Source organism: Ceratotherium simum, chromosome 20 (assembly GCF_057802395.1).
Source record: "Ceratotherium simum simum isolate JZ-2026a chromosome 20, ASM5780239v1, whole genome shotgun sequence".
In the NCBI taxonomy this organism is placed as follows: Eukaryota; Metazoa; Chordata; class Mammalia; order Perissodactyla; family Rhinocerotidae; genus Ceratotherium; species Ceratotherium simum.
In genome coordinates this window covers 16,566,652-16,587,561 of record NC_141919.1, presented here as the reverse complement: position 1 = coordinate 16,587,561, position 20,910 = coordinate 16,566,652, and the positions used below count along the sequence as shown (strand labels likewise).

The following is a 20,910-nucleotide window of genomic DNA, read 5'->3' as shown; positions in this document are numbered from 1 at the left end:
TTCAGGTACCTACACTATGATGAGGCCTGCTCCCCTAACAGGTGTGCTAATGAGTAGAAGCCTCAATATCTTAAGACTGAGTAGATGAGGCAAATTTTTTCACCTCCATCTTTTAGGGTGACCAATTACCCAAAAGATTTACAAAGTTCCTTGCTATAAGGAGAGAAGTGGATGTGATCATCTATATATGTTTATTTTGTCCACCGAGAGGGAAAACTTGCAAAGGAACAGTTTGATATACACTTTGGATTTTTAGCAAAATACAAATAAATAGTCATAGAGGACAATTTTCACCTAAGGAGTACAAATAACTTTAGCTACGTTTAATTGTCAATTTCCTCTAAATAGGTAAATGTCTTCTCGTTGCGGATAGAATTAACAGTTCCTCCCTCCGAAAGCCCTGCACCTTTATCAAATCAACACACCACCCGATCATACCTTCTGGCCTCAGCCCTTTGCCTTGCATCACTAAGGTAGCCACGCTGCCATTGGGGCTGTTTTCCTTGAGTCGTGTAGCCCACCGCCAGGAGATTCTCCAAATTCTAATATGAATCAATTTCCTTGACAAAATAAAGCATTAAAAGTTTAAAAATAATTTTAAAAAAAACAGAAGAGATCTCAGTGTTGGAGTTTTTGTTTTGGGGTTTGGGGGCAGGAAGTATCTGAAAGATGGTTTTAAAGGAAGCGGACAGCTACTTGCATGGGACTGCATTTTAGTTGTGCTCAAAGTGATGGAAGTTGATTTGCATTATTCTGCCACCAAAATCGAAGTGTCTTGCCCAGGGAAACCCCCGCCAGACATGCAAAGTTTACTGAACAGGACTCTGCGGAGCGCTGCCATAAATTCAAACGTAACTGTCCCGGGCCCACAGGCTTTGCGAGAGAGGGACGCAACGTGAGACCCGGGGATCCACGCGTCTCTCGCCTCCGAAGGACTTGTCAGTGGCCTCTCTCTCCTCCTGGAGTCGGAAGTGGATGTCACCTGCAAATCTGCCCGACTTTCTGTTAGTCCCTCTCCTCGGCCCAATTCGGACAGTCTCTGATGCCCAGTTCCAGCCCCGGCCGCCCTCGGCTCCAGTGTCCCTAACCCCCGCCCCTCGCCTCCAATCGGGTCCCCTCCCCCGTGGTCCCAGCCCCTCCAAGCGCTGCCGGGCGCTGATTGGCGGTGGCGCTGACAGGAGGCGGGGCCTGGAAGTCCCGGCCAAACCCGCCCTCGCGTATAAGCCTCTTCTCGGCTCTCTCTCTCCATCTCTCTCCTCTCTCTTTCTCTCTAGCTCCCTTCCTCCCTGTAACTGAACAGTGAAAATTCACATTGTGGATCCGCTAACAGGCACAGATGTCATGTGAAAACGCACATGCTCTGCCATCCACACCGCCTTTCTTCCTTTTCTTTCTGTTTCCTTTTTTTTCCCTTGCTTCTTCTCCCTCTTCTTTGTAACTAACAAAACCAGCACCAACTCCTCCTCTGCTGCCCTTCCTCCTCCTCCTCAGTCCAAGTGATCACAAAAGAAATCTTCTGAGCCGGAGGCGGTGGCATTTTTAAAAAGCAAGCACATTGGAGAGAAAGAAAAAAGAAAAACAAAAGCAAAACAAAACCCAGGCACCAGCCAGCCAGCACATTTTTTTCCATCCTTCCTGAAAACAAACAAACAACCAAACAACCATCAAAACAGTCACCACCACCATCATCAAAACTGTTAACATAGCAGCGGCAGCGGCGCAAACGTCACCCTCCGGCCACAGCGTCCGCCTAAAGGGATGATTTTCTCGGCGGAGCAGCTCTTCGCCGACCACCTTCTTCACTCGTGCTGAGCGGGATTTTTGGGCTCTCCGGGGTTCCGGCTGGGAGCAGCTTCATGACTACGCGGAGCGGGAGAGCGGCCACACCATGCGAGGTAAGCGAGCCTGCGGGCACCGAGTCTCCCCGGGTCCGGCCAACTCCAGCCAGACGGGGAGATGGGGGAGGGGAGCGCACCCAGCCGGAGGGGAAAGAGGTCGGCGGGCGCAGCTGCTGAGTTCGCGTTCGCAGGTGGGCTGCAAATGGCCTGGGCGTAGAAAGTTGTGGGAAGGTGTTGATGCCTCTTGGGAGTTCTGGAGGGACGCGGGAGGGCGCTTTTTAGAGAAGGGAGCGACGCTAGTTGCTTCCTCCCAGTCCTTGAGTTGCATTGAACCATTTTTAGTGTCACTATCGGGTGCGGAAGCGGACGCCGGATGAAGGGGGAGCCGGGAGAGGGATGCCTCTCGGCAGAAGCAGCCGAAAGCACCCGGCGCGCAGTCGTCTCCGGCCGGCGTTGGGCGCGCGCGGCGCAGAGGCAGGCGGCGGGGCAGATACACACACTCTCCAGGTTACGAGGCCTACCAGAGTCCGGGCCAGTGGACACGTCCCTTCGTGGGAGTGGTAGGCAGAGGGGCAGTGTCGCGGAGCTGGACGCGGATTCGGGTATCGTCCCCTGAGCGCGTCCCTTGTACCGGCGCTGCGCCCTGGCCAGTGTGCCTGAGCCCACGCGGCCCGGGGACAAGCGCCACCCCGAAAAAGTTGTGCAGAGAAAGTTCCAAAGGATAGGAGAGCCCGCGCTACCCGCGGCGTGGAAGGGTCTTTTGTCAAAGGGCCGCTGCGGGAGGCGGTGCTGGGTGAGCCCTCGGGCAGGGACCCCCGGCGGCGACAGCGGCGGCAGGACCCAGGGGCGAAGTGGCGGCTGCAGGGATGGCTCGCGAGGGACAGGGGCGAGATGTCTGCACTTGGGGCTGCCCGAGCGGCTGGCCAGGCCGGCTTTCGGGAGTCAGTCACTTTGCTGTCTCCTCCCCCGCGGTGCCGGGACCTCCAGGTTTCCTGCGCGCTATGCTCGGACCCGCTCTCGCCCACTTTCTGCTTGGCCACAACTTCTCTTTTCTTGGAGAGTGAGCCCGGTTCCCGCGTGCCGTGGAAATATGTGCAAGCCTCTGGGCACGCACCCCCAGCCCCGCAGTTTTTCTTCCCTGGCCACCCTGCGGTTCTTTGGAGGGCTCTCCTCTCCCCTTCGCACGTCCCTCCGGGTCCTGGCAAAGTTGGAAACGGCGAGCTACGGACCTTCCTACAACCCTGACCCCGCGACAGGTGGACTAGGCAGGAAGAACTTGGGAGAGTTGGGCCGCAAACACTCATCACCTTCCACCGGCTGTGTTCGTCTCCCATCCACTCCCCCAACACCTCTCTAGGAGCGCCCCGAGGGGCCAACGGGCAGGTTCCCTCTGCTCCGCGCGGTGAGCACCGAGCCTGGACGCCAGGGCAGAGACTAGGTCAGCCGGCTGGGGGCTGGGGTGCGGAAGGAAAGGGAAGGAGGAGGAGGAACGGAAAGGCTGTCCAGGGAGGTGGATGGGAAGGAGGTGGCTGAAGGTAAGGGACAGAGACGTCCTGGTGGGATGGTCTTGATTGACCCGCGCGTTGGGAGTGGGGACTCCCGTAAGTTTAGAGAGCCAGTTGGGGGTTGGTCACATGCTCCACTCTCCAAATCCTTTCAGGAAACTGCACTTGAAAATTGAGTAGAGAGCCTTTAACTGCGAGACGTCCTGGTCTTAGTTTTTCTTTTTCTGTCCCATCTCACCACTATCCGCTCTCCTTTCGGTTTCCCCTGCTCCAGTGTGGGGCTGCCAGTTCATCTTTCCCCTCCATCACCCCTTCCAACATTCCTCCAATGACTGGGTTCTTACGTTCTGAAGAGCCGGTCCTGGCACTAGGATCTGGGGAGTAAAAGCCGCTCACTCTCCCCTTAAATTGTAGAAAACATCAGTGCGGGGCAGGAGTGGACTGTAGCTTGATCGCGCTGCTCCTGAAGGAGCCGTTTGCCGGCAACAGTTCGGGTTCGCTACAGCGCTTGCTTCGGGGACTCCAGCAGCTTGAAGGGTTGAAAGCCAAGCGCCTGCCTCATGCTCACCTTGAGAAACCAGTCTAAGCCCACAACCCTGTTCCACAGGGCGCCACCCTTTCCAGGCTGCTCAGGAGAACTTACAAATTCTAACTCAAGGCGGCTCTCAGGCGGCCAGGTGGGACGCGCTGGAGTAAAGCTTAAAAGGTGGCCGATTTCTTCTCTTGTCCTCCTGGGGTCTCCTTTTTTAACCCCTTGTTGTCTTTCCTCTTCGGTCCCTGCGCATGTCCCACAGACCATGCCCTCCCGCGACATCACGGTTGTTCTTTAAAGATGGGTTGAGAAAAGATCCAGGTTACTCAGACTTCTTGTGGAAGTCGGGGGTTGAACTTGAGTGTGAACTTGAGAAGTGAGACCGGAAACGAATCTGCCTTCTCTTGTGCCTGCGCTACAAAGCAGCCTATATTTGGGGGAGGGGGCGGTTTTTGAACTTGGCTTTACAGTGTGTCCACTCCATTTACCCTATACACCACACAACACACACACACACACACACACACACACACACACACACACACACACACACACACACACACACACACACACATACCCCATCCCCAGGCGGTCCCAGTCAGCGCCTTGGCCTGGCTCCACGGTTTGCCTTGGGCAACTATCCTGAGTCAGAGCGCTTTGCGCGACGCAAACTTGGTCCAGGATTGGGTGGTCGCCCTGGGGGCCAACCTAGCAAACCCACTTCCCACCCCCCACCCCGCCCCCTCCAGGTCTAGGATAGGTAAGAGACTTTATCCCGAAGGAAGCTCTGGGGTAAGAAAGGGGTTAAGAGTCTCTGATCTTTGAGGTCATTGTCCTGCCCCACAGCTGAACTGAGTCTGGGCAGGCCCGGGGCAGAGGAGGTTGTATTTGGTGGCGCACAAAGTATTTCACCCTTTGTCTGCTAGAGGGTACTACATGAGTTCTAGAGATCTTCTTCGTAGATTGCATTATTGAAAAGAATAACTTCTGAAGGCGGAAGGGAGGACTTTTAATTGGGTCTGTCCCTAGGTGAGAAAGGAGTGAGCCGAGGTGTGGGTTTCAAGACTCCTTCCTGAGAGGCCTGTCAGCTGTTCATTACACAAGGGCACTGAAATGGTCGGATTTTTCAGCCCTGCCTCCTCAGAAAACCCTGCTTCCAAAAACAGGGGCACAGATGTCGTCGCAATCAATAGGTGATTGTGGCTCGGGCGGATTAGAAATCTGGTTTTATGCTTGCTGTAAACAAGGATGGGGCTTGGCTTTTCTAAAGCCCAGTTTTCATCTATTATTTTCAGGTAGTTAATTTTTATTAACTGCTAACTTTAGAAAAGAAGCAGTTTACTCTTAGAGGTATGGCAGCCCTTCGGAAGTCTGGAGCTCAGAATGTCCAGCTGGCCAGGCCTTTAGATTTCCTAAACAAGTTCTTGATCTTAGTTTCTTTCACAAATTTCAATTAAATATTTCTAACCAACATTCAACCTCCCACAATTAAAAAACATAGTAGGAAAGATATCTCTGTCAATTGTCCATTAATAATTGTTCATTAAGTAATCATCAGTAAGTTGTCTTTATTCCAAGAAAAGTAAACATTCAAGCAGTTTAAAGAAAAATCCTAAAGCTATATTTCAAGTATTGCTGAAAAAAATACATAGCCAGAAAAATAAAATATTTTCTTCGGTGTTGCATCTTGGTACTCTCTCCTCCTCCCTCCCCAACATCCTAGGTGGATTTATAAGTAGTATTATGACACAGAGGTGCTTGACATCCTGAGCTTCTGGGATACATATTAACGCCACCAAGACTTTTTAATTTCTGTATTGTCAGAAAACCAGGAATTGGGAAACCAGGATGGAAATATAAAGGAAGATATTTTGAGCAGCAGACCTCATAAACATGAGGGATAAAGATTAAAACTCCTGTTTTAGCACTCATTTAAAATTTAGAAGTCCTAGATTTTCCATCAACAGCAGTAGAAGTTTTGCTCATTAGAAAATCCTAAAGGATGGTTTTTTGCATCATTATTAAAGTGGTTTATGTGAGGTTTTACTTTAACATAAATAAGAGGTTTATTTTATACTCTTCATCAAATATGAATATTAACATTTACTTATTTTGGTAACAATTTGTTAACAGCCTTAAAAGCAATTATTCATATGTGTATTTGCATACATTGTATTTTCAATTTAAGTGTTTCAGAGTCATGAAACCTAATTTTACAGCAGCAAAGATTTTACAGTACAAAGAAAATATGAAGTTACCTTTTTTCAAAAAGTAGCATATACCGAATTGTCACCAGTATTTTTAAATGATTCAATACAGGAAGTTTTTCTAGATAAAAAGACAAGTAAAACTTTTTTTCAGCTGTTACTTCACATTTTATAAACTTGTATCCACCTTTTAGTAATGTCATGTGGCTTATATAGTTTTTATACTTTTCGCTACAGTAGTCCTAAGAAATAAACATATGAATCACAACACATTAACTAGGTTTTTTCACTGCAATGAGTAATATACTTCTAACTTAAAGTACGTATTATATCATTCAATTAATACAGATTAGAGTTCAATATTATTTTAGTAAATTATTAAGTTTAAAAATTCTATATATGTGGGTCTGCTGGTGTTCTGCAAATTTGTAAATAAAGTGAGGTTTAAAATTGTGAACAATAACATCAGTGCCACTGTGCATTGGTGAAATCTAAGCCTTGCAGATAATTATATGAGGAAATGGGAGAATTAATGCCAAAGTTAAGACCATCAAATTCTGGCCAGATTGAAACAAATCAAAAGTTATAAGTGCGTATGTTATTAGTGCAAAAGTTATTAGTGAGTGAAGTGATTTAAAATATATATATTTTTTATCATTTTGGTATTATGAAGAGAAATTCTTAAGACTAAATCATTCCTGTATTTATCCCTTAAAGACAAAAAACCATAAAGGCTTTAAATGTTATTGTCATGAATTTAATGTAATTGACATTAACAAAACATTTTATTGTGATGTTAAAATATACAGAAAAGTAAATAATAGGAATGGACATTGTGCTTAATAATTAATATAGGTTTTTTAATTCTAGATGTAGTTTTACTATTCCATCCATTCTTATCTAAAGGATAGAAATTAAGTAGACAAATGAAATAAGTCTTTTGTAATGTAATGAATGATGCCCTTTGATAAAATGAGCACTCTACACATAAAATATTATTCCTGCAATTTTGTAATCATCTTCCAATTACAGTTTCTTGCAAATATTTGTCTTACTTTGAATAGAATCTCTGACTTCACAGAATCCCTAGCAGATAATAGCAGTCTTTGGAGGCGTCTGTTGATACACACTGATACACAATATGTATATGTATGTGCCTGTAACCACCCACTCAGACAAGAAGAATGAATATTTGAAAGAGAAAATCATTCTTATCTTTGCTTTCACAATCCAGACTTTCAAATTCAAACATATTTAGAGAAACAGAAGCAACTTTCCAGGGCATTCAAAAAGAAGACATGAATACATGTGGTACTTGAATCGCATAAAAAAGAAACTGTTAATAGCATCTATTTGTAAATGATCTACACAAAACTCCGTTATGCTACCTAATGATAATTAGAGGCAAAGGGAATCCAAGAATTCAGGACTGCCAAATAAATAAAATATTCCCTCTCAAATTAAGCAAAAAATTCATAGATAACAAGGCTTATGCCATGAATTTGAAGGATGTCTCCTTTGTAGCACAAGACAAAGGGAGCATAGAGGAATAAATATTGATTGAACTAATCATCTGATGAATAGAAATGAGATTTACCAGTGCACCAATATAATAGGCTATGTTAACTAGTTCTTTCATAGCGCATATGCTGCCCTTTCAACCCCTGACCCCATCCATTCACTTCTTAATGAGGGAAACCACAGGTGTTATAACGGCATTTATAGTGAATCAAGCTAAATATAATAACCATGTGGTTAACTAATGGCATTGGGGGGTGGATTCTTATGAAAGGAAATATTGTGATCATAGTGTCACAAAATTATTATGCACTGCGAACCACTTAGCATTTTGGCTTGCTCTGTTCACCTTTAAGATGTATCTATGTAGCCATCAATATTTCAAATCCTAGACTTGTTGTCTCCATAATAAATGCAATTTTATTAATGCTCATCTGAGGAGTTAAAAATGTTATTCAACACATATTTTACCTACACTGCTTAATGCCTTGCATCGTAAGCATTTAAAACATTTAAAAATAAAACTTAGATGTTATAGTATTTTATACTTAATGTAGCATGCATTTTTCTTGGTTAGTGGTTATTTTACAAATATTGGAAATAGAATGTTAACTTTATAATAGTTATTATAATTATATGATAAATTTTGTTTTAAAGTTAAATTGGGATGTTCTTGGTTTAGGCATGTTATTGCAGAGGCCAAATGAACACGTCACCTTTTGCCAAACCATGAGGCTAAAAACTTGTTCAAAAACGTACTCTTATAAAAGAGGAAAAGTAATTTGCTTTGACTTAAATGTGTTTACCTCTGCGTGGTGAATATTTTATTAACTGTCTGGATATGCTGACTCTGTAAATTACTTTACTTGACAGGATATTTGTTGATGTCATTTTTTGTGTGGTTAGTTATCATATCTTGTGGTCCTGGATTATATTTCTCTAATTCAAAGGAATCACAGACATCAGCAGAGAAAGAACATATTAATCTGGTTGTTTACGGAATTATGTTTTTGGTTACTAACCTACTTATTACTTTGTACTCATGTGAGTCCAATATGGCACTACGGGGCATATGAAAGACTTGAGATGCTTAAGGAAAACTTACATAGATTTTGTCTCATAGTAAAGCTTTTTTGCAATGAATATTGCAATAAGTCAATTTTAAATTATATTACTTTAAATTTTATATGACTGTCCAATAAAGCATCCTCCTTTTAAAGACTGTTACACCATTACCTGAATTTCATTAGCATTATCATGTGACATCAGCAGATATACAATATTTTAATTTTGAATTAGAAGTACAAAAGATACTCCGAATTTGGGCACAAAATTATCCTTATAAAAAGAAACAGCAAAGCTTTTTTAAAAGGCCTTGGCATTTATAAGCATTACTTGGCATGAAATAAATGAGTATTACAAGCTGTGAAAAAAATGTAGAATATTATTTTATTTTAATTTTCTGACTAGTTTTTAAAAAATACTTTCAAATACAAATTTCTCTCCTTATTTGGAATCAGCTAAGCTTGAGTCTCCCCTGTTCTGAAGACTTTGTCAAATTCATTAACTCATTTCTAAGAGTCCAAATTAAGATATACTCTTGAACATGAGAATAAGATCATCTTCACAAATATTTCAATTTTCAGTTTTAATTTAAAAAGGGACAGACTGAAAGATTTCATCTTTTGCAGCTATATATTTATATATATGTACATATATATACATACATACACAAATAGAAATGTATGTGACTCACACTTATTTATTCATGATTTATTGAGCATCTACTCAAAGCAAGGCACAGAACTGAGCCCTAAAGATGCTCAGGTTGATAAAGCATAGTCAACTGGTGAGGTCAAAGCTACAGCAAAGTGAGAGCAGAGCAGAATATATCGGGGACGCTCTCAGATATCAAAACAGCTCTCACAGGAGAAGTGGTATTTGAGATGGGCCTCTAAGGATGAGTAGAAGTCCATCTTTTGGTTAATTTGTTCATCTTAAATGAGGTTTATTAAATTATTGTTTTTTATATTCCCCAGTTGCCTTTTATAGTTGGTACTATGTGAAATTCAGTTTATGGAAGTAGAATCATGCTGAAAAGAGCATATCCTGATGAAGAACAAGTGGTAGTAATATTGTCCTCAAATAAGGCTTTTACTAGTAAAATGATTTTCAAGTGACAATTAAAAAAAACAACTCTAAAGTAATTCTTGAAAATTACAAAAAGAAAATATGCTGAATGAGAAATAGCGGTGTGAGGAAGAATATAAAATAAAAAAATATTACCAATAAAAAAATATGGGAAAATATTTTACAATGTCCTTATACATTTGTTTTTATAAGATAAATTCTTATCTTTGTAAAATAAGGAAATGACTAATATATATTGAGTTTCACTTTCTTTACATTTCGGGTATTACCTAAAAATAGTGATATCTGCCCTAGAGAGTATTTTAGATTACTAGATATTAGGTAGAACAAAATCCATTGAAGTAGTAGGGTATGTCGGCAGTATCTGAGGGCCGTAGTAATATTCTTCAAACTCTTCCATTCCAAGAACTTAGATATAAGATTGAACTCTGAAAATCAAACTATAAAACCAATACATAATGATCTTGCTGACTTTTGAGCTATTCTTTCTCTTAAGCATATTTAAAGAAAGAAAATTCCTGGACAACTAGATAGTAATAAAAATGTGTGTGTGAGAAGCAACTATTGGCCGTGTCCAGCCCAGCACTATCTACGGCTAAATCACTGACCAGGCTGGAAAAATATCCCCTATGATTCACAATTAGGCTCTTCATTTTGAAGTGATAATTTGGCGTTGTGGTCTTATACGTTAGCTCTTGTGAGCTTAGTTAACTTGAATCCTCACACTAAGGTCTAATCCACTGAAACACTGGTGAGATCAAGTTTCTGAGCCCACAAAGCTGAAAACCAGACCCTGGGCTGGGAAGAATTCACAAAGTAAATGTCACCATTTGAGTCTTCCAGGCAGCCAAACTGACACTCTTTGTCATAACCCTCTGCATTAACGCGAAGCCCATCTTCAAATTTCTACATGATGAGCAAGACCACAGGGTGATAACGTTTTCAATCTTGAAAAACAGATACGTTTTTTAAAAATACTGATCATTAATTGGAATTTTTTAGATTAAGGAGTGGTGCTCCTCTGTTGTAACACATCCTGATAATATAATGGCTGTGGTACTTGATCTGTTGTTTCTTGGAACCGGAAGAATTCAAGAAGTGGCTGAATGACCCCATTTCTTGGGGCTTTTCTAAAAACGTGAAAGGTTGGAAGAGAGGGCACCCAAAGGCCCCTCTAACTTTTAAAAGCTTTGATTGAACAGTTATTTAATAAGGCAACTGGTTTTCCAGACACCACTCCCTGACCTCTTATTGCAATTTCTCTGTTGCTCATATGTTATATGACAATGAATACATACACCCACTTCATGTTATGCCTGGGCCAGTGTGCTATTCTGGGTGGTAGACTGAATCTTGGGAGAATGGTGGTTTTACCTGAAGTGCTATATGTAATATGAGTCTAGATTTTCACTCTAGCTTTTGTGGAAATACGCCTGGTACTTAGTAAACATTAAACTACTATTTTGATCTTTCCATTAAAAAGACTATTTAAAGACAGTCTTCTTAAATAGGATCAGAATGTGTTGTTGCCTGTAATTAATTCTGAGAATATGAAATTCAGACAGTAGTACTATTTTTATTTGCCTAAATAGTGTAATTAAAATAACTGAAACTAGTTATTTATCAAACTACATTTAAAATGTGTTTAATTCACCTGTCCAAGGCATGGATTGCAAAAGTGCTACATACGGGTTCCATAACACTGGATTAGCACGAAAACCCATATTCTAAGTTTCCCAAGTAAAAGTTCCATTACATAGCTTGAGCCGGAATGAACACTTGAGTCATATTTTACCATCCAGCAGCTGCTAGCTTCTAGATTCCAAAATCAAACAATAACACACAAGTTTAAAGAACTTAGACGTGCTGAGTTTCTAATGAATAATTGGCTATCATTATCATTGTCAGGTCAAATAATAAAATTATTACACAGAACATTTTCTATTAACTTGTACATACGTTGTGCCTGGCACATAGCAAAGGAATTAAACACTTTTTCTTAAAAAAGGAGAAGAAACCTTGTTCCAAATTTCCACAGTTGTTGAATATGAGCAAATGCCACACAGTCTGGTTGAGTAGAGGAACATTTGTTCAGGAAAAACACATCATATCATTAAGGTACAGTGCTTCTTGGCAATAATTTGTTTTTTACAAAAACAAAATATTTTAGATAAATTCATTTCGAAATTTTTAGGCTCCTAACCTATTCATCAGTTTGCTCTGAAATTAAATTTAAAACAAACAGTCCAATATTATTTTTTTTTCTTTTAAATGCTGACTACCTTTTAAAAGGCTTGATTCTAAGCACTTTCACCCTTGCATATATATTTTCATTCTTGTGATTAAGAAAAAGTTAAGTACTGAAGGAACAGGGCTTTTGGAGTATCTTTCCAAGGACAGCTCAGAAATATCAATAATAAGGTTAACAAGGTAGCATTAATATCCTTCCAGTTGTGTTTTTGTTTTATTTTGTTTGTTTACTAATATTATTAAAAGTCAGTTCTGGCTGCTACCCATGTCGGAATAAATTAAAATTTATTTTATTGGTTTTAGAAAGTGTTCTTTTGTAATGAAATAAATTGATTCTGAATTTCTTTCCACTGAAATTTCATTAATGATTTTTGAAAGATTATCCAATATGGTTTACATGAGTGTTGATTTAGAGTCAGAGATAAACTTTTATCATAATACAATGACCAAAAAGTAAAAGAAAATATATGAAAAAATTGCAGGTGACACCCCGAATGGTGGATCAGGTTTAAATGTGATTCAACAAATCTCGATTGTTGAGTACTTACAACGTATAAGAAGTAATGCCCTCTAAGATAACAGTCTCAAGCACAACAAAAGTGGTTTTCTTATAAAATTCCTAAAGAGTGCCTTAGATAATTTTTATTTGATTTTCATTTCTCTAATGTCCAGTGTTGTTTATATCCCTTTTTCCTAAATGAGAAAAATAGATGACTTGTCCATAATTATTTGTTAAAAGAGATTGAGACAGAATTTGACTTCAGTCAAGGGCCTCTGACTCGGAGTCCACTTCTATTTTCATTACTTTATGCTTCCTCTCTTAGACTGTACTATTTTTTGCCACCCCTGCACCCACAGCAGACATCACTAATCAATCATGGTATCAATACTTACTAAGTCCAGATGCAACTTCCACTACCATTTGACCAGTATTGGCCCTTAAGATAAAACATCTTACCAAAACTTTCATGAGTATTTTGACCATATAAAGAATAGATAACAATAAAAATTAAAATTAGTAGTATTAAAAAATCTACAGATTCCAAATAGAAACTGTCCAGTAAAAATAATAACAGTCAAAGTATATACAGTAAAATTTTTTCTTACCGTGATTATTCCCTCAAAGATTCTAAAATTTAATTTAAATATTTAAACTCAAATATGTCTCCTGTGACAGAGATTTCAAATTTTTAGTAAAATTGCATATTTACAGATTTTTCTTCCACTAACTAAGATCCTAACCTCTCTGCATCTACTTTAAGGAAGGAAACAATTTTATGGGAAGTAGCTGTTGACGTCTAAATATGAAATTCCTCTTCATTCAGTAACCTCTTCATTCAGTAAAAAATGTTCATTTACAACATACACTTGCCAAATAGTTCATAGTGTTAATCCACTCATTTGTCCCTTAGTTTGTCAATTCTCTCCTCTGGTTTTTATGTTTGTGAAGAGCAGGGTTATCTGTCTTTGGCCATAAGCATTTCAAGCAAAGGAATGGGGTGAATAGCCTAGCTTACCACCACGTACCTACCTGAGTTTAATTAATTTTGTCTGATTGGGATTCAAAGTCTCGTTAGTACAGCATTTGCATCAAAGGCCTATTATCATTCCCTCCAATTCTATGTTTGGTACAAGCATAAAATATTTTCTTGGAGAAAGAACCTTGACAACATTAAGAAGGTGCCATGTCTAATTGTACCTAGCAATATCAAGAAAAAACCAATTAAATTTGACATTAATTCTAAATAAATGCAGAATTCTGCTCCTCCTTAACAATATTGCAATTTCATGTGTTTTGCGTTTTGGTTGAAATATAATGTTCATTACATCAAGCTATCATTTATATGGTTAATTTTTATGCTTTCAAATTAAGTCCATTCATATTTCTTTAAAAGCACATTTATTAGTCCACTGTCACTGACTTTTCAGCCCTCTTCAGTGTAAGCTGTGCTGTAGAAATGGCTTGAAACACTGACCCTACTCTGTCGATTATTCTCCACGACTCAAATTGATCTTATTATATAATGGTCCTGATTCCCACAACTCAACTAAGTTAGACCACAGATACTATTAGAAAGAAAAAGGACTCCATCAGAATCTGCATTGGGTTGTCTTCATTTTATATTTAGTGCCTAGTGTGTTTAATAATATCACATTCGCCAAAATTGTAAGCTTATCTCCGTCGATTCTCTGTTTTACCTCATGTAGAATACTCTCGTTGCCTGCTCTATGTTTTAGAAATAGTGGTATATTTCTTCACACTCATTAATTCTGTCATTCTTTGTACTGTAGCTGCTCCTAAGGAAAATTCTGAAAACATTTTAAAAAGGAACTATGTAAACCTGAGATGCAGTCTCATCTCTTTACAAATGTAATAGCAGGTAAAATTTATAATAATTTCTTGCCTGTGTTTAGCACTCTATAGTTTTCAGTGAGCTTCTGTAGACGCTGTCTGGGTCATCCACACAGCAATTTAGTGAGATATGCAGGATAGACATGAATAGGAATGTGCCCTGGGTAGCTCAGCCAAAGGAAACCCCCAAATATAAACAGAGTACTTTTTAACACTTTAAAAATGCAGTTTAAACACCTTAAAAAATAGCCCCCAATCAAAAACATAAATAATTGTTTTATAAAAAGAGAAAATATAAATGGCTAATAAACATTTAGAAAGAAAGAGCTCAACCTCTCTTATTAAAGCACTAAACAATATAAGTGGCATCTTCCCCTGTCACATTATAGCAGGACGTGATGAATTGGCCACACTCGTATTCTGTAGTAGGCATTTATATTGGTACAATCACTAAACCTAAACTCTTAAAAATGATCATAATCTTTGGCCAAGTAATTCACTTTCTGGGAATCTTTCCAAAGGAAATAAACTAAAGTATCAACAAGACTTTATACCTAAAGACTTGTGCATAAGGACTTACTGTAGCCTCATTATATTCTCAATAATATTGGGAAGCTTAGTTGTAATGCTGTTTACGGTACACTTTTATTTAGTATGTATTCACTGTTATACTAGCATGTATTCACCGTGTATTCCATATACTTCACTAGTACTAAGTGTTTATATATATCTGGTAATGTGTTTTAGGTTCTAGGGATAAAATGGTAAGCAAGAAAGTGATCATCCCTGACCTCACAAAACCTAAAGACTCCTAAAAAAAAAAAAGTTGGAATGCAAAATTGTATATACTATATGATCTAAATTATATAAAATGCATAAAAAAGAAATTGAAGAAAACACATAAAAAAGTTAGAAGTCCCCTCTGGATATTAACACATCGGGTAACTATTTTCTTCTTCATTGGCTTTCCTGTACTTTCAAAATTTCCCACACATTTTTTGTAGATTAGTCCTAAGTGTCAAAGTGATTGCTCAATTACTTTGGCATAGTAGTAAGGCTGTACTTTATCTATGATTTATTGTATTTTAGCTCATCCATTTGCCTGAGGTCAGCCAATATGATAATAGGGTTAAGGTGGAAGTTTAATGGCTCATTAAGAAAATTAACGTCTTTGATATTTGCACAACTATTCACTTGTTCATCATCAAACATTTATCATTGACCAACTGTGCGCCAGGCACAATCCTAAGTGTTGAAGATTTGAGGGTGAATAGGATTCAGTCCCATCCTCTAAAGAGCTTAGAGTCTAGATTTCTCGGAAGCCATATGCTATAATTCACAATAGGTACTGGAAATAGCAATAATATAAATAATAATAATATGCAGTTAAAAAAAAAGTTCTCCATCATTGTGAAAAGAAGAGTTCTGCCTTATTAAGTTCTTTTTAAGAGTGGGTTAATATTGTCCATTTTCTCTCATATTTATTTGAGAGATATATTACTTCAAATGTTGGAGGAAAGATCAGGATACTCATATAGAACAATTAATCAACTTGCTTGCATTTTACCTCCATTAAACTATCCCATATCCATCCCCTGACAACACCGTGGGGCCTTGCAATCCCTAGAGATGTTAAAGAACGCCAACACAGAAATACTCAGGTCTCAAAATTTAAGAGTCTGGAGGATGAATTGATTCCTATTGGCGGGGTTGTGGAAATATTTTAAATATTTCTGTGCTCTGAGGTAGATGAGGAATCACAATTTGCTCTTAAGACTGTTGGAAACTCATTTGTACTTAGTAGAGCAGAATTCAAGTATGATGCTCATGGCTAAGGCAGTCTTCATTCCTGGGTACTCATACCCCCAGGGCAGTGGTTCAAAACAGGGGGTGGTTTTGCCCCCCAGGAGATATTTGGCAATGTCTAGAGGTGTTTTTGGCTGTGACAACCAAAAACACCTCTAGACACTTGTTCAGAACCACTGCCCTAGGGGTCTAAGTACCCAAGAATGAAGACTGCCTTAGCTGCGAACATCATACTTGAATGGGAGGTGCCACTGGCATCCAGTAGTAAAGGTCAGCAATGGCACTAAACACGCTACAATGTACAAGACAGCCCCCTAAGCAAAGAATTATTCTATCCAAAATATCCATAGTGCGGAGATTGAGAAACACTGCCCTAGGAGTATGTGAAGGCTTTCTAAATGGAATCATTTTACAGATCCTCAGTTTTCTCACATATTCTCTGAGAAAGCTGGATCCTCTTTTCCACCTCTGCTTACACAGTAACCCCACTTCCACTCCACAAAAGAAAGACCGAACTCTCACTCATTTCAAATCTTATTATGTAGGTGGTTCCCAAGATGGAAAAACTTCTATTGCATTAAAACAAAGGGACAATTTGAAATATTGGTTTTGATGCTGAGAAAATGAATGATTCTAATGAATGGGCAAAACATCCTTTTGCAAGTCAGGTAGTTTTCATTTCTTTACTTTCAACAAGATTGAAAGAAGATCTAATCCAATTGTCAGTTATAGATCATTAAAAATAGTTTTTGACGATAGAATGCTGTGATTTGAGGCCTAAGTTTCAGAAGGAGTTTGAAGAAATGAGTTCAATTGCTGTCACACAATTACTTCCACTTCCCTCTACATATTTATGTGAATACGTTTTTCACCACTTACATTTCTAAAAACAAAAATAGGAATAGAAGTGATGCTAAACCTCATTATATTCTAGTAGTAAATAATAGACAAGCATAGGTACCAGAAGTAATTGGAAGGAAAAAAAAGCCCCATCTGGCTTATTAAGAGACGAATTTCCTTTAAATATTTACTTTTATGTTTAGTAAATATAAAATTTGTCACATATTTGTGCAATTTTTATCATTGTGTGTTAGTGATAATGATAAAAATAAATCAATCCAGAAGAAACATTAATACTCAGAACCCAAGTTCACAGGGGGAAAAAACATTATATTTAAATATATATACATATTTTTGTTGCAGAGAAGTATAACCAGGTGATTATAGAAGACTTTCAAACATGAAAATTTTGACATTAAAATAAAATTCTGTGGAGGGAAGTATGAGTTTAAGAAGAAAAGTGTATATTATAAAATTTCATTAAAAAAGAGCTTATTTATGCCTTTTCTTTTCAAATGTATGATATGGATATCAAAACATTCTGAGATTTAGATTCCATTAATATATTTAAAGAACAATTCATAAGTTTTATTTTAAAATATAAAACCTAAGATGCCTCAGAAATTACATCCTTTGCAGTGATATAGTATATACTATATAGTCTGCTTTTACAATAGTTCTAGGTTGAAGGGGAATGCTTTGGGACCCATAATTCCTTTTCCATGGTGGTCACCATGTTTTTTCAGGTCCATTTTAATCCTGAGTACCTAGGCAACAACTATTTCAATTCTAAGAACCAAGAGTGATATCCTGTTCTCTATTAACTTTTTACAGATGACTAGGCACAATCATTTCTGAGAGGCTTTGGACAATAACCAACTGTTCATTTCACCCAGGTTTCTAAAGTACCAGTTCTCTGCAGAAGTTCTGAATGACCACCAACCTCAGTATCAGCAACCATGATATGGAAACAATATCCTCCTCAAAAAAGAGGCACTTTATTACATTCCCCTAGACCAGGAGTCTGCAAACATTTTTTGTAAAGCCCCAGGTAGTAAATATTTTAGACTTTATGGCCCATGCAGTTTCTGTTGCAACTGCTCAATTCTGACACTGTAGCACAAAAACAGCCATAATCTCTATGTAAATGAATGATCACAGCTGTGTTCCAATAAAACTTTATTTACAAAAAGAGGTAGCAGGCTAGATCTGGGTGGGCAGTAGTTTGCAAATCCCAACACTGGACTGCCAAGTCCCTGAGGACAGGATCCATGTCTTATTGAACTTAGTATGCCCATCACCCAGCACAAAACCTGACATCTAATTAATGTTGAATAAATGAGTGAAATTCAAGCACTAAGAGAATAATAGTATATTAAAAATATGCTGAAATACTCCAATATAGAGGTGAATAAGAAAAGAATTATAAACCTCATAGGGCTTAGATATTAGCCAAGTAGACCTTTTTCTAAGAAGTACCAGGCAGCTTGGCCGTCAGTACTAGAACGAGTCTGCAGTACATTATTTTTACACATTCCCACACTAAATGATCAATTAATATTCAAATATAACTTCTTATATATTTATCTTCTCTATATTTTGAACAACTTGAGGTCAGACATCTTTGAATTCACAACTTCAAACTCTATACCTTATCCATACATAATAAGTAATTGAAACTTCAAATTAATTATGGATGAGGAAAGGTAACTCAAAAAATGGCCAATTAATTAACTGATCAGCAAGGATTTGGCATATCTAGTATGTTTTAAGCATTATGTAGTTGTTGGAAGAGATCCAATGAAGAAAATTTATTTATGTAAAAAATTTATTTAAAAAATAACTACTATATTGGGTCTGGCCCAGTGGCGTAGTGGTTAAGTTCACGTGCTCCACTTCAGTGGCCCAGGGTTCGAAGGTTTGGATCCCAGATGCGTACCTACCCACCGCTCATCAAGCCATGCTGGGATGGCATTCCATATGCAAAATAGAGGAAGATGGGCACAGATGTTAGCTCAAGGCTCATCTTCCTCAGCAAAAAGAGGAAGATTGGCGACAGATATTAGCTCAGGGCTGATCTCCCTCACCAAAAAAAATAAAATAAAAAATAACTACTATATAGTACTTATTATGTGTCATATTCAGGTCTAATTCCTAACACATATTAACTCAATTAATCCTCACAGCCAACTTGTGATAAAATAGTGTTTATTATTAGGTCCATTTGATAGGTGAGGTACAGAAAGCTTAAGTCACTCATCCAAAGTCACACATCTAGTAAACGGCAAAACTGGGATTCAGACCCAAGCAGGCTACCTCCTGAGTCTGTGTTCTTAGCCAATGCAAAACTCTGTCACTTTTCTTGAGAAGTGAACCCCTGAGGTTTCAAAAGGACAGATGTGAATTGTTAACTAAGAGTCCAACACAATATGGCCTTTCCAAATGACCCCCATAACAGGTAAAAGCTAGATGAGTTAGAAGTGAGAAGGTCAATGTTACAGCGATTAGGATGAACTTTATGGGAAGTCCCTTGAACTAAACCTTCAAATTGTGTAGAATTTCATTAGCAAGGAATCAGAGAGAAACTTTTCAGGGAGAAGGAAAGAGTTGACAAAAGCTTAGGGGCAGAGTTATAAGGCAGAAATTGTATGTGTATACCACTTCAAATGAATCAAAGTGTAAGAGAAGAAACTAACATTTACTCTGCCCTTACTCTGTGTCAGGTACTGACCTCAAAGGGGGCTAGTGACAATCCCAGGCGTTAAAGTGAGACAATAAGTTTCCAAACCAGCCTCTATTACTTACTGTGTGGCCTTGGACAACTTATGTAACTTCTCTGAGCCTCAAATTTTCTGTAAAATGAAGAAAAATAATACCTGCACCATGAGGTCATCATAAGGGTTAAATTACATGAGATAACATTATAAAGTGCTTAGTACAGTGCCTTTGTGTATAGTCCTCAACGAGTGGTTTACTGTTGTTCTTGAATGTTTATTGTCACATGAAAACGTGAAGTGTTGTTATCTCTGTGTTACAAATGAGAAAGTGAGGCTCAGAGAGTCTCAGACCAACACCTATAATATCTGTATACTTTTCCAAGTCCAACAGGCTTCCCAGGGCGTTCTCATTGGGAAGTAGAGATTTGGTTAAATAAAGAATTAAGAGTTGCTGAAATGCCAAATTAGGAGTTTTATTGTACTATGATGAATTGAGAATGTTGGGGGCCTAGGGTTAGAACTTTAAAAAAAATGAAATATACGACTGTTCCTGTGTTTAAAACTTGCCTCTTAATGATTTAGGGGTCACTGCATAAAAAGAGGAGTCAAGCAAAAAGCAGAGAGTCTGGAGACGTGGTCTGGCATGTGCCAGTGTCAGCAGGCTTGGCTGACGTCTCAGTTGACCCCTAAAACCTGTCTCATAAGAGGTGTCCTCACTCTCCCCTAACAGGTCCTGACATACCTGGTGAACTTGATTTCAACACATTGACTGAATATAGCATTGATCCAATAACAGAGAAGAAACTCAAGATTGTTATGATAGTTTGGTGTTTTTTCCTGGTATTTATTTTCATTTGTTTAGCAAGGTCTGGTTGAAAAAGCTTATATTCACAACATTTACCAGATATAAATTGCAATGTTTCCCCACATACCATCTCACTGAATATTATTATACCTATCGTAGTTTTTTTTGTTTGTTTTTGTTTTTTGTGAGGAAGACCAGCCCTGAGCTAACATCTGATGGCAATCCTCCTCTTTTTGCTGAGGAAGACTGGCCCTGGGCTAACATCCGTGCCCATCTTCCTCTACTTTATGTGGGACGACGCCACAGCATGGCTTGACAAGTGGTGCGTCAGTGCACGCCCAGGATCCGAACCGGCGAACCCCCGGCCTCGGCAGCGGAGCGCGACCAC

At 39.1% G+C, this 20,910-nt stretch overlaps 1 protein-coding gene across 1 annotated transcript in view; it reads left to right on the top strand.

Annotated features, from left to right (window-relative positions):
• Positions 1-1,262: 1,262 nt before the first annotated feature.
• Positions 1,263-20,910, top strand: part of RORB (RAR related orphan receptor B) — a 180,838-nt gene continuing 161,190 nt past the window's right edge. The window contains exon 1 of the mRNA XM_004439637.3: positions 1,263-1,895. Within this exon, the coding sequence (XP_004439694.1) occupies positions 1,889-1,895 (7 nt within the window). The 5' untranslated portion in view covers positions 1,263-1,888. The remainder of the gene's footprint in view (positions 1,896-20,910) is intronic.